General features: G+C 37.8%; 1 protein-coding gene across 1 annotated transcript; it reads right to left on the bottom strand.

Moving 5' to 3' along the window:
- Nucleotides 1-6,904: 6,904 nt before the first annotated feature.
- On the bottom strand, nucleotides 6,905-8,461 carry LOC148100295 (nuclear factor 7, brain-like). The gene has a single exon (XM_087849372.1). The coding sequence runs from the start codon at nucleotides 8,351-8,353 to the stop codon at nucleotides 6,905-6,907; it is 1,449 nt and encodes a 482-aa protein (XP_087705498.1). The 5' UTR covers nucleotides 8,354-8,461.
- Between the last annotated feature and the right edge of the window lie 3,693 nt (nucleotides 8,462-12,154).

Below are 12,154 nucleotides of genomic sequence, written 5' to 3'. Positions count from 1 at the left end.
GCAGCTGCCTCCTTCCTTTGGCTCCTTGTTTGTCTTTATCTGAGCATCACTTTTGCCTCCACTATGAAGCCCCTCGTAGTAACATTTAACTTTCAAGGCAGATAAAAAAAAGTCTCAGTTTTGAGCGTAATCAGCTCTTAGTTCTTCTGACTTCACCATAGCGCCATCTGTTCAACACGACGTCTGTGTGCAAACTCATGACCAAGGAATTAATTGTGGAGTTTAGGAATACCGGGAAACCCTTGACCCCTTTGACACCCAAGGGGGTCAACGTGGACATTGTGGAGGACTATAAATATCTCAGAGTACACATAAACAATAAATTTGACCCGGTCAAAAACATCACTGCCCTTTACAGGAAGGGCCAGTGTCGTCTCTATTTTCTGAGGCGGCTGAGGTCCTTCAACATCTGTCGGACAATGCTCAGAACTTTCTATGAGTCTGTTGTGGCCAGAGCTATCCTCTATGCTGTTGCAGCAGGTTGAGCATTGCTGATGCCAACAGACTCAATAAATTGATCCGTAAGGACAGTAATGTTGTGGGTATGGAGCTTGACTCTCTTAAGGCGGTGTCAGAGAGGTGAATGTTGTCCAAGATAAAGACAATGTTGGACAATACCTTCCACCCACTCCATGACATGCTGGCTAGTAGGGCTGGGTATCGTCACTGATTTCTAGAATCGATTCAATTCCGATTCACAAGGTACCGAATCAATTCGATCCATGATTCGATTTAATTTGATTCGATTCACTTCGATTTGAATTAGTACATTTAGATATTTTTGTATCTATAAAAAAGAAGCTGACACACGCATTTGTGTCAAAGTAGCTGAGGATAAAACACAGAAAAACATGAAGGCGATTTTCCTGGCCAGGGATTTTATAAAAATATTCTGCAGTACATCAAAAATGAAAGAAAACTATTAATCAACACATGAACATTACCTCTGACGTGGTTTTATTAGAGACACGGCTAAGCGTTTTGCATTTTGCATAATTTTAAAAAGTTTAAATTTGTTCAGTATTGAACGGCAGAAATTAGGTTTTCTTTTCAGAAGTATATAAAACGAAAAGAAAAAAAAACGTCGGCCGACAGCGCTGTAAACAACGGTAGACTTGTGCTTAACAAGCAAGCGAATAATGCAGAAAACAGTACAGAGAGAGAGAGGGAGAGAGAGAGTGAGAGAGAGCACGAGCAAGCGCGAGAGAGCTGTGCATCGTGGTGGAAGCAAAACAGTAAACGTCAGAGTGAATTCATGACGATGTTTATGTGAAGTAGTTTGGATCTTCTTTTGCTGCTGGTTCGGTCAATATTGTTTGGAGAGAGATCAAACTAACAGCTTTAGAATCAGCGCATAAAGGGCGTGAACACAAAGCACCGACCCGCCGACAGATCAGAATCAGCGAGCTGTCGGCTTTCAGCCCCGACCGTGAGAAAGGCAACATCTCACTGATTCTGATCCGCGGGTTGCGCTGTGTGTTTACGTCTTTGTGCAGAATCCATGTTCCTGCTCTCATTTACTGTCTTAGCTGTTTGGTGGTTGTTGAAATTTTGTGATCTTTCACCTGAGATTCTGGCATTTCGGGCAAAATAAATTTATATTAAAAAATTGATTCAGGATTTTAATGAATCGATTTTACGTTATCCAAGCCAGAATCGATTTTAATCGATAAATAGATTATAAAAACCCACCCCTACTGGTTAGCCACAGGAGCACGTTCAGTGAGAGACTGAGATTACCAAAAAGCACCACTGAACGACACAGGAAATCATTCCTGCCTGTGGCCATCTCCCTGTACAACTCCTCCATCTAACACACTGTAAACACTGCAATAGTTACATCCTTGTGCACATGCTCCTTCCTGCTTGGTAATGTTGCTGTCTATTTTCTGGATATTTATTTATAATTGCATCTGTCAACCCTGGATATTTATTATTTGGTGATTTGTACATATTGTGCTATTCCTTATATCTTGACATATTGTATTTCTAATCATCTATTTTGTTTTTGTTTTGGGGTTTTTTTTGTTTCTGTTTTTCTTATTGTCACTGTACGAGAGCAACTGTAACCCACATCATTTCCCTAGGGATCAATAAAATATTCTGATTCTGATTGATTCTGATGTCACAGGTATTAAAACACATGAGAGAGATGCTGGTTCATCACAGCCATAAACATGTTAAAAATGAAGATGTGTTCAGGTACCAGATTTAGTGCTATATGAGGTATTTTAATAGAAGAGGCTGCGAGACAGTGTTTGGATCCACGTTTTTCCATGTTGTCTGCGAATATCAAAAGTGAGGCTCAGTGTTTGTTGTTAAACTTTAACCTTACCTATTCCCTGCAATAAAAAACACATTTGTTAAAAGTTCTGTTTGTTATAACAGTAAGAATAAGCTTACCTAGTTAAGCCTACAGTGAGTTTTGTAAATCGTGCCTCTGACATATGCGCTCCATACAATAATAATTAAAAAAACTGAAACTAATAAAAAAAACTAAACAAACTGAAACAGTTTTAAACATTAAAAACTAAACTGATATGAGCAAACACAGACGGGAAACTAACTGAAACTAAAATCAATGAAGTAAAATAACTTTGCAACAATTAAAACAGGTTTCTCACAAATCAGTCGGCATGTAAACAACCCTGAGGAGTAATATAAATCGTGTCTGAGATTATTAAGTAACGACAGAATGTTGCAGCATGATAACTGTTAAAAAAACACAAACAAACCAAAAGTTCAAATAAGTCTCTTCTTTGGTTTTATATGTATAATATAAACTGTACATTTATTCTTAGGGGATATACTGTATTTAAAAATTATCTAAACAAAATGTTAAATAATTCCTTAAAGACTAGGAAAAAGAGAAAAAAACACAGATGGTTAAAAAATCACTTTGTCCTCATTGATGTTTTCAATGAAATATAAGTGTGACAGATTTTGAAATCAGATGATTTGACATATTCTGTCTCTTCAATAAAATAATATACAAAATGTTTCTCAGTGAAAGTGTCTCTGTGAGTGCAGATCAGAGTCATGTCTTCAGGGTCATAGAAGGACACCCTGTCATAGTTCAGCTGGACTCTGATCCTCTGGAGACTCTTATTCACTGTCACAGTCTGACCAACAACAACTGTGTATTTTCCAATTCAATGATCTAAACACCAAATCCTATGAATTATATTTTCTTTTCTAGGCATAATGTGTCTGTGTTTGAAAACTTTTTTTTTGTGGAACCTAATCACATAATTATAAAGAGACTTTATTTTTTTTTAAAGCTGTTTTTTAAATTTGCTGTGACCTAAATAAGAATCATGTACAGTTTACAGTGTACTTTATTTAACTTTTATTTAGAAATAATAAGGCAGAACATTTATCACCTTGTAACTTTTAAAGTGATCGCATTTTGTTGGGATGGTGAAAATTTTGTTAAGTAAAGGTTTTTAGTTTTTTTCACTGTGAGCAGCTGACATGTTGTACTGCACTCATGTCTCGTCCCATAAACCAGTTTCACCCTGCTCTAAAAAAACAGTCAATGCTTTTACTTGTATTTTTCTTTTTTATTTGGGTTCATTTTCTACTGAATGCTGGTATACTCCACCTTTTTCTCTATATATTTTCTCAGCTTTTTAAGTGCATATAACTATTTTTGTCTCCAGATGATATAATGAAGATGATTATAATGATAAGGAATATTATATATAGATTATAGCACTGAGGATGACTATGAGGAAGTTGACAGCTATGATGATGATGTAATGATGATTATTTGGCATGCTTCTCTATGGGGCTCTGTGTTGCCAGTGCAGACTGGCTGCCTTTTGTACATAGCTGAGTGACCGTCAGCACCAAGAGTCACTGCTGCTTCAAAGAGTAAAGATGCTCCAGCAGGGGGCGCTGTCACACAAAATAAAGCACAAACACACTGACGGCAGCTTGATGCTTCTAATGTAGCTGCAGTAACTTTAGATCAAACAGACAATCCAGTCAGAGACATCAGCAGTTCATCAGTGTAGAAGAAGAACCAGCTTCCATTCAGATTATTGATCAGAGCTGCACAGTTAAGACTAAAATGACACTGATGCCTCTATAATAAATCATCATCTGCATGAATTATCAAAGGTGAAATAAGGAACAGTGATTCATTGTGCAGCCCTACATATAAACTACATGAAGTGTCCTCCTCTTGAGGCCACTGTGAGCTCTGCTGCCTTCCTGTTATTTAGTCAGATGAAGCATCACTGAGATGAGCTGGAGCCACTCTGAACTTCTGCCATCTTCTTTTTACAGTCACTGACTGAGCTGCACTGACAACACTGAGCCGGCTTCTCTTCATAGGGTGTCTTTCACTCTTTCCCCACTCTCTCTGTTTCCAACCTTGTTCCATCATTTCTCTGCAGTTGGCTCTTTCTACTTTCCCTTTGTCTCTTTTTGTCACTTTGGGTTTCTTCTGTATAATAATATTAATCCTCTAGTTCTCTGATTCTTCTGATTATTGCTCTGTTCTCTTACGTGCTTCACGTGTTTCTCTAACTTCAATAAAATGTGTTAAGGTGTTATCAATAAAATGACAGTTTAAATAGAAAGTTCAGCGTCCTTCTGTGTTTACAGACACATCAGACTGCAGACAGGCTTCGATATATTTAACTGACAGAAAAAAACAGGAGATTAATGAACTTGTTTTTCTGATATTTTCACAATTTTGTTCATCAGGAGAAAAACTTGAACTCCACAGTTAATAAGACTAATTAGTATCAAATAAAAATACAGATGAAATGTTCTCAGCTTCAGTATTTGTATCAAGACTTGCCTGATGAGGTTTTCATTGAGACTCAAAATGTTCAGTGTTTTCATTATAACATCTTCAGTGAGTTTTGTAAATCCTCCATGCAACAATAATAATTAAAAAGACTCAAATTGCTTTCAAATACAGCAGGTGTCCAAAAAAAGGAGAAAAAAACATTATTTTTAGTGTTTCAGCCACTGAAACAACCAAAAGATGAACTCGTCAAATTGTTATTTAAATGGTTTTTGATCAGTTTTAGTCGCTCCAAATCACAGTGACTAACAGAAAAGTTTCAGGCTTCTCAGATTTCTGCCTGCAGGCCTGTAGTGACGGCTCTTGACCTTAAATGACAAGAAATGAACACATGACTGTTCTGTGTTTCAGTCATCAGCAGTTCATGTTGTACATTTCATTTACTCCAAGAAATATTTTAGTGTTTTCTCACATAGAAAGAAGTTGATGGAGTTGATTAAAGATCTAAAAGTCTAAAACATGTTATTATCAGTTGTTTTGGCATCTCCTGCTTTTCCAATATTACACATATCTCAGTGAAAGTGTGTCTGTGAGTGTAGATGTGAGTCATGTCTTCAGGGTCATAGAAGGACACCTCCCCCCCGTCACAGTCCAGCTGGACTCTGATCCTCTGGAGACTCTTCTTCACTGTCACAGTCTGACCAACAACATCAGGGCTGCACAGTGGGGACTAAAATGTCACTGATGCCTCTAATAAATCATCATTCTGTTTGAATTATCAACAATTAAATAATAAACAGGTTTTTTTGTGCAGCCCTACACATAAACTACATGAAGTTTCCTCCTCTTACTTTGTCTCTTATTGCTACTTTGGATTTCTTCTGAATAATAATATTAATCCTTAAATTCTCTGATTCTTCAGATTTTTATTTTATTCTCTTAGGTGATGCACGTGTTTCTCTAACTTGAACAAGATGTGTTAATGTGTTACCAATAAAAGGACAGTTTGAATACAGTAAGAATTAAACAATAAAAATTAAGAGATAAAATTTCCTTTGATGTTTATACACAAATCAAAACGCAGCCAGACTTTGATATTTTTATTGACAGAAAATAATCCAGGAAATCAGTGAACTCATGTTTCCGACATTTTCATCATATTTGCTCTGCAGGTGAAAAACAGGAAATCCACAGTTAACAAGACCAAATCCTGAATGTGCTGATGTGATCTGGAATATGAAGTGAGAGTTCACAGAAACACACTGGAACAAACAGCAGCTCCAACTGTACAAATGTTCAACAAATATGAAATAAATGTTTCGGGTCAGTCAGTAGCAAAGAAAACAGTGTCTGTATCTGACAAAGCAATTTACACAGAACTTAGGAACAATCTAAAAAACAAAGAATGAACTTTAGTTTGTATGAATACAACTGAATAAATGTCAGACAGTCAACATTATTCTGCAATGACACATTTTAAAGAAAAACATGGCTGAATTATTATGACAACCTACACAGTTTGGTTTATTTTGCAACGTAATGGAGAACATGCTATAAGAAACACATTTAAATGAAGCAAATCACTTAAATGAATCACTGACAGTTAAGTATTAAAAGCAGACATTAGGATTATTTATGAGTCAAGTCTATTTATCATTTTGAAACCATTAAAACACAAATTTTCACGATGCTGTTATTAGCTGATTTGGATCTAAATAACTGATGAAGGAAAGGAAAGTGACATTTATCAGTGCTTGTTCATCAATGTCTGACACATGGAAGTATGTTCAACTTCGCACTGTTTAAATGTTTAAAAACTGTTTCATGAACACCCAATGACTTGAAACTGCTATATATTTGTCAAAAAAGGAAAAAAAATCAACCATAAAAAGAACAAATAAATATAAAGTTTTAAGGACCTTCAAACTGAATTTGCAAGAAAACAAAAAAAAATTACTTTTATCATTTAATTTTACTGTGTTTTGAAAATGATTTTTATCACATTGTATAAAATGCTTCAGATACTAATCTTTCTTTCTGCAATTTCTCTCATAAAAAATAAAAACAGGAGTTGCCTAAATTAAAAAACAAACAACCACAAAACAAGCTGTAACTAAAAGGATGAGACAAGAGAAGAAAAGTTCACAGAGACCTCGTTGCAGTTTTCAGAGAAATCTCAGTCTCACAGATTTTGATATCAGAGGTTTTGGCGTCTCCTGCCTCTCCAACACTGAAAAATGGGAAGAGTTTCTCAGTGAAAGTGTCTCTGTGAGTGCAGATGTGAGTCATGTCTTCAGGGTTATAGAAGGACACCTCCCCCCTGTCATAGTCCAGCTGGACTCTGATCCTCTGGAGACTCTTCTTCACTGTCACAGTCTGACCAACACCATTAGTGTATTTTCCACTCTGATGATGTAAACACCAGATTCCATATTTTGGTGAAGCTAAAATCTCTCCCTTCCTGTCAACAGACTCTTTACTTAAACCTATAACCCAGACAGGATGGTCTCCCACCTCCACCTCCCAGCTGTGTTTCCATGAGCTGAAGCCCTCAGAGCCAAAAACATTGGCATAATTAGTGTTTCTCTCTGGATTATCAGGAAGCTGCTGTTTTGTGTCTCCATATTTCACACTGGTCAGATCATCAGACAGATAGAGACGGGGGTGTGCAGTGTTTGGGTCCAGAATGACAGTACTGAAGTGGACCTTCTCCTTCATCTTCTCCCACACTCTGAAGGACAGGTTGCCCAGGTGTTTGGCCACATCTATCAGTGCTCCTGAGACCAGCTGTGGATCTGACACTGAGCTCTGGGCTCTGGCTCTGCTCTGAGTGTCTTTATAACTGCTGAGGAATGGCACGCTGTGTTTCTGCAGCTCTTCTTCAACAGCAGAGATGCTGTCTGACAGAGAGGAGATCTGCTCCTCAATCATCTTCATCTCTCTGCTGATAGTCCTCCCCTTCTGCTCCTCTTCCTCCCTCAGAGCTGCCAGTCTGGACTCCTCTTCCTCTTTCAGGAACTGCTGGAGCTTCTTGAACTCTGTTCTGATCTGCCTCTCTGTGGACAACAGCTGCTTCTTCATGTGTTCCCTCATTTCATTGTATGTTTCCTCCACTTGTTTGTATTTGTTCCTCTTGTCCTGCAGAGACTTTAAGTCAGATTTCAGCTGCTCCTTCAGGTCACTGACTGCTTCTTCTACAGGAACCACTTTGTGACTCTGGTGGAGAGAAAAGTCAGACACAGGACACACAGCTCTCTGCTCGTCCACACAGAACAGTTTAGGCACTTCCTCATGTTTACTGCACACCACTGTTAATTTCTTCTCTCTCTTTTCTGTCTCAGATGATCCAGATTTTTGTCTCCCAGCAAATGAATCAGCAAGTTCTTTCAGAGCAAAGTTCACATCTGGATGATCCTTCGAAAATCTTCTTTTACAAATGGGACAGTTTTTGTTTTTAGTTTGTTCCCAGAATTTCTGCAGGCAGCTTGAACAGAAGCTGTGGTTGCAGCTCAGAGACACAGGATCTCTGAAAGTCTCTGAACACACATGGCAGCTCAGGAAATTTTCAACAAGTCCGAGTTTCTCAGCCATTTGATCTTTAAGTATTTTTAACTCACCAAATTAGTGTCTCTTGAACTTTCTGATAAAAATCCTCCAAACGTGTGTTCTTAGCAGAGATCTGACTCCCTGTAATGGCGTCTCAGCTCAGTTTAAAAAAAGTCGAAATTTACTTTCATTTTCACGAATCACAGTCACGTGGTAAACTGAAATGTGCATATAATATTTGTATTCGCTAGAGGGCGCTGTCACAGTAATTCAGACAGTTTCCAGGTTGTTCTTCACAAAAAACACAAGAGTGAAAATTGAAAAATTTTCGACTTCTCTAAGTGTTTTTTTTTTAAACTAAACAGATATTTCAATAAGGAGAAGGAACTGAAGATGATTTATTATATAAGAATTCAGCTATGCTATGTTGTGATTAGACTACGACGGCCCGTCAGGATGAAAGCAGGATGAAATCCCAGCTGTGACAGGAACCAGGGCCGGTGTCTTTTGTCCTCTGTGTGCTGCTGTGATGAAATGAGTCATGCTAGATACGTTTATAAAAATGTACATGATTGAAACTGATGAGTCTAATGTGTTGTTAGAGGGAGAATTCACTAACTTTGAAGCAGAGCTGAGTTCAGACATTTAGCATGAACCAAACTGCTCTGGTGAGTTTGTATTGATGCACATTCATTTTAGTGCTGTGCCTTGTTATACCTCAGCAAAGTGTTAGAATAACTGCTGTGATGTTTATAGTCAAAGGAAGAAGCTATGGTACAGACCCTTAGTACCATCATCACTTTTCTGCCCCTTATCTGGTTACATAAACAAATTTAAAAAATATGAATAAAGTATAAAAAGTGTCACAAAGACTATGGCTCAGGGCAGACTGACTAAACAAATACTTTGTTTGCTTCTCCAACATGTCAGCAGGTCTGTGCTCAGGACTGAAAAACAAGATTCAGTCTGCAAAGAGGAGAAATAAAGTTTTATTAGTTTTTAATTAATAATCTACCTTCTTGCTCTCTTAATAATCTTACTGACTTTAAATCTCCAAACGCATAACAAATGATGTATTTAGAGCTAAAGTTTATGGAAATACTAAAGAAAAAAATGTTTTATTTGTGTATTTGCAGTTTTTAGAGATGAAATGAGAAAAGTGTTTTTGCTTTACTTATTGAGTAACGTCACAACTAACATGTAATGAGTCATATATAATAAAATGTGAGAACGTGGAAATAAAATGTTGGAAAAATATTTTTACCAGAGAAGAAAATATGAACTTTGTCTTGTGAGTAAATATAATATACAAATAAATACCAATATTATAAAGTTGGACCTTCATCAAACATCTCTGCAGCTTTAAATTTACTGTTAAAAACATAAGTTAGAGTTTATAAAGATGCAGATCAGCTGTGAGAATGTAAACTTTATCCATGATTACATTTGATTTCTGCCTGGTAATGTTTCACACTGTGTCATGAACCAACGGGTTCGATCAGGAAAGTGGACCCAAAAATGCAGACAAACACGGGCGAGGAATGCTTACAGTGAATTTTAATCGAAAAAGTGACCTAACGTGACAAGGGGGGCCAATCAGGCTAGTTGCAGAGACGGGGAGGAGGTCAGTGAGCCGTGGGAATATTCTGTAACAGAGGAAGAGGTAGTTATAATCGGAAGGGAAAACTGGAGCATAGATAACTAGAAACTGAAGAATTGTTCGCCTTACTGTGCCAGTCCGGGTTAGAATCACTGAAGGGAGGGGAGAGGTCCGTGGAAAGCGTCTGAAGGGTCCCAAGCTGAAGCGTGGGGGTTGGAGGGCAGGCGGACGAGTAGGCTGGGAGGCGGGGACTGTCCCCGTAAGGTGAAAGCCAGGATAGGAACTCTGCTGTACGAAGGGAAGACAGAAATTACTCTGAGAGCTAAGTCACACAAGGAAAACCACAAAGGGAAACGTCATTTACCACCGAGAAGGGTGGAACAAACTGGCACGGAGGAGCCGGTTGAGACAGCTGAAGTAGGTCTCCAGCTGATTGCTTGAAGCTGAGGCTCAGTTGAAGCACCGAAGTCCCCGCCCCAAAGGGATGGTAAAGCAGCAACAGAAGGAAACACCCTCCAGGTACCCCCACGGACCATGGCACACTGGGATCAGACCAAAGTGAGAATCAGTGACTCCATCAAAACAAACTGCACAAGTCTTCTCTGATATGCAGTTTAAGAGAGTTGAGGTTAAATGTGAATGCAGGTCTGAAAATAAAAATAACAATTTTAAATGTAGTTGCTTAAAATAAACTGAATTTTATAAAATCTGATTATGATTATTTCAAGAAAACAGCTTCAGCACAACAAGAATATTTACAAACCAACAGAAGCAAATAATCTTTTATTCTAAGGAGTCAGTTAAATCTAAAAAGAACAATGAAAGTGAGTGTCCATGTTAAATAAAACTAAACTAATGACTGAATGTGTCTAAAAAGCTGATTTTCAGTCAAACACATCAACAACAGAATCACTGAATTTGATTTATTTCACTTCACAGACACATTTTGTCATTTTCAATAATCAAAGAAACCAGTTAAAGAATAACATTGAAGTTTCAAAATCAAATTTAAAACCTAATTATAAATCATCAGAAGATCCAGAAATCATTCAAAAGTTAAGAGACGTCTGCTTTATTTTCTCTGCAATGGGTGGAACTGATAGTAATGAACCTATCATTTGACTCAGTCCCCACTAGATGTCGCAATTTCTTTGTTATAGATGTCAAAGGAAAATTCCATGCTAAATAAGAACCATGTGAAATTGAGGTTAAATTTTAAGTGTGACTATATAAATTATGCTACGATTTTGGCTAAACTGATATATATATTCAATCATTTTTAGCTCCTATTCTCAGAGGTCCATTGTTTTTCTGTTAATTTCTTGTAAACCCGGAAAAAAAACAACTAACAAAAATCCTATGAATTACATTTTCTTTTCTATGCATAATGTGTCTCTGTTGTAAAAATATATTTAAAATATAGCATTGAATTTAATCGTGTAATGTAATGGTAAATGGCCTGTATTTGTATAGCGCTTTACTAGTCCCTAAGGACCCCAAAGCACTTTACACAACCTGTCATCCACACATTCACACACTGGTGATGGCAAGCTACATTGTAGCCACAGCCACCCTGGGGCGCACTGACAGAGGCGAGGCTGCCGGACACTGGCGTCACCGGGCCCTCTGACCACCACCAGTAAGCAACGGGTGAAGTGTCTTGCCCAAGGACACAACGACCAAGAACCGGCAACCTTCCGATTACAAGGTGAACTCCCAACTCTTGAGCCACAATCGGCCCGTGTGTGTGTTAGAAAACCTTTTTTTTTTTTTTTTTTTCCGTGTAACATGTATCTTTAAATTATTTTGATGTTTCTTTAGTTTACATGAATCTGACCTAGGAATGAATCATAACTGGTGGTGTAAGAAAAAAAAAACATGAGCATCATAAAATCCTAGTAAATCACAGCATTCACCACCTGTTTAATAATGGATTGGATTTATATAGCGCTTTTCAAGGCACCCAAAGCGCTTTACAATGCCACTATTCATTCACTCTCACATCACTAACCTGAGTTTTTCTATTCTTTTTTTTCAGCTTCAGATGGTCACCGTCTGTAAGACCTACTTCATCAGAGGCACTTCAATGAGTGAATGAGCTTCAGCAAGGGTGCAGTTACTCAAAGGGATGGTGAGTCTTTGTGTCAGTGAGTCATCTACTAATTAGAGAGTCAGCAGTTCAATCCCGTCTCCACCTCCTGCAAGACTCTGAACCCTGATTTTACCCTGATGACTGTGTGAGTGTG

The sequence above is a fragment of the Neolamprologus brichardi genome, chromosome 12 (assembly GCF_056152115.1).
Source record: "Neolamprologus brichardi isolate AB-2024 chromosome 12, ASM5615211v1, whole genome shotgun sequence".
Lineage (NCBI taxonomy): Eukaryota > Metazoa > Chordata > Actinopteri > Cichliformes > Cichlidae > Neolamprologus > Neolamprologus brichardi.
Note: the sequence above shows the minus strand (reverse complement) of the source record. Positions and strands in the feature narration are given on the sequence as shown.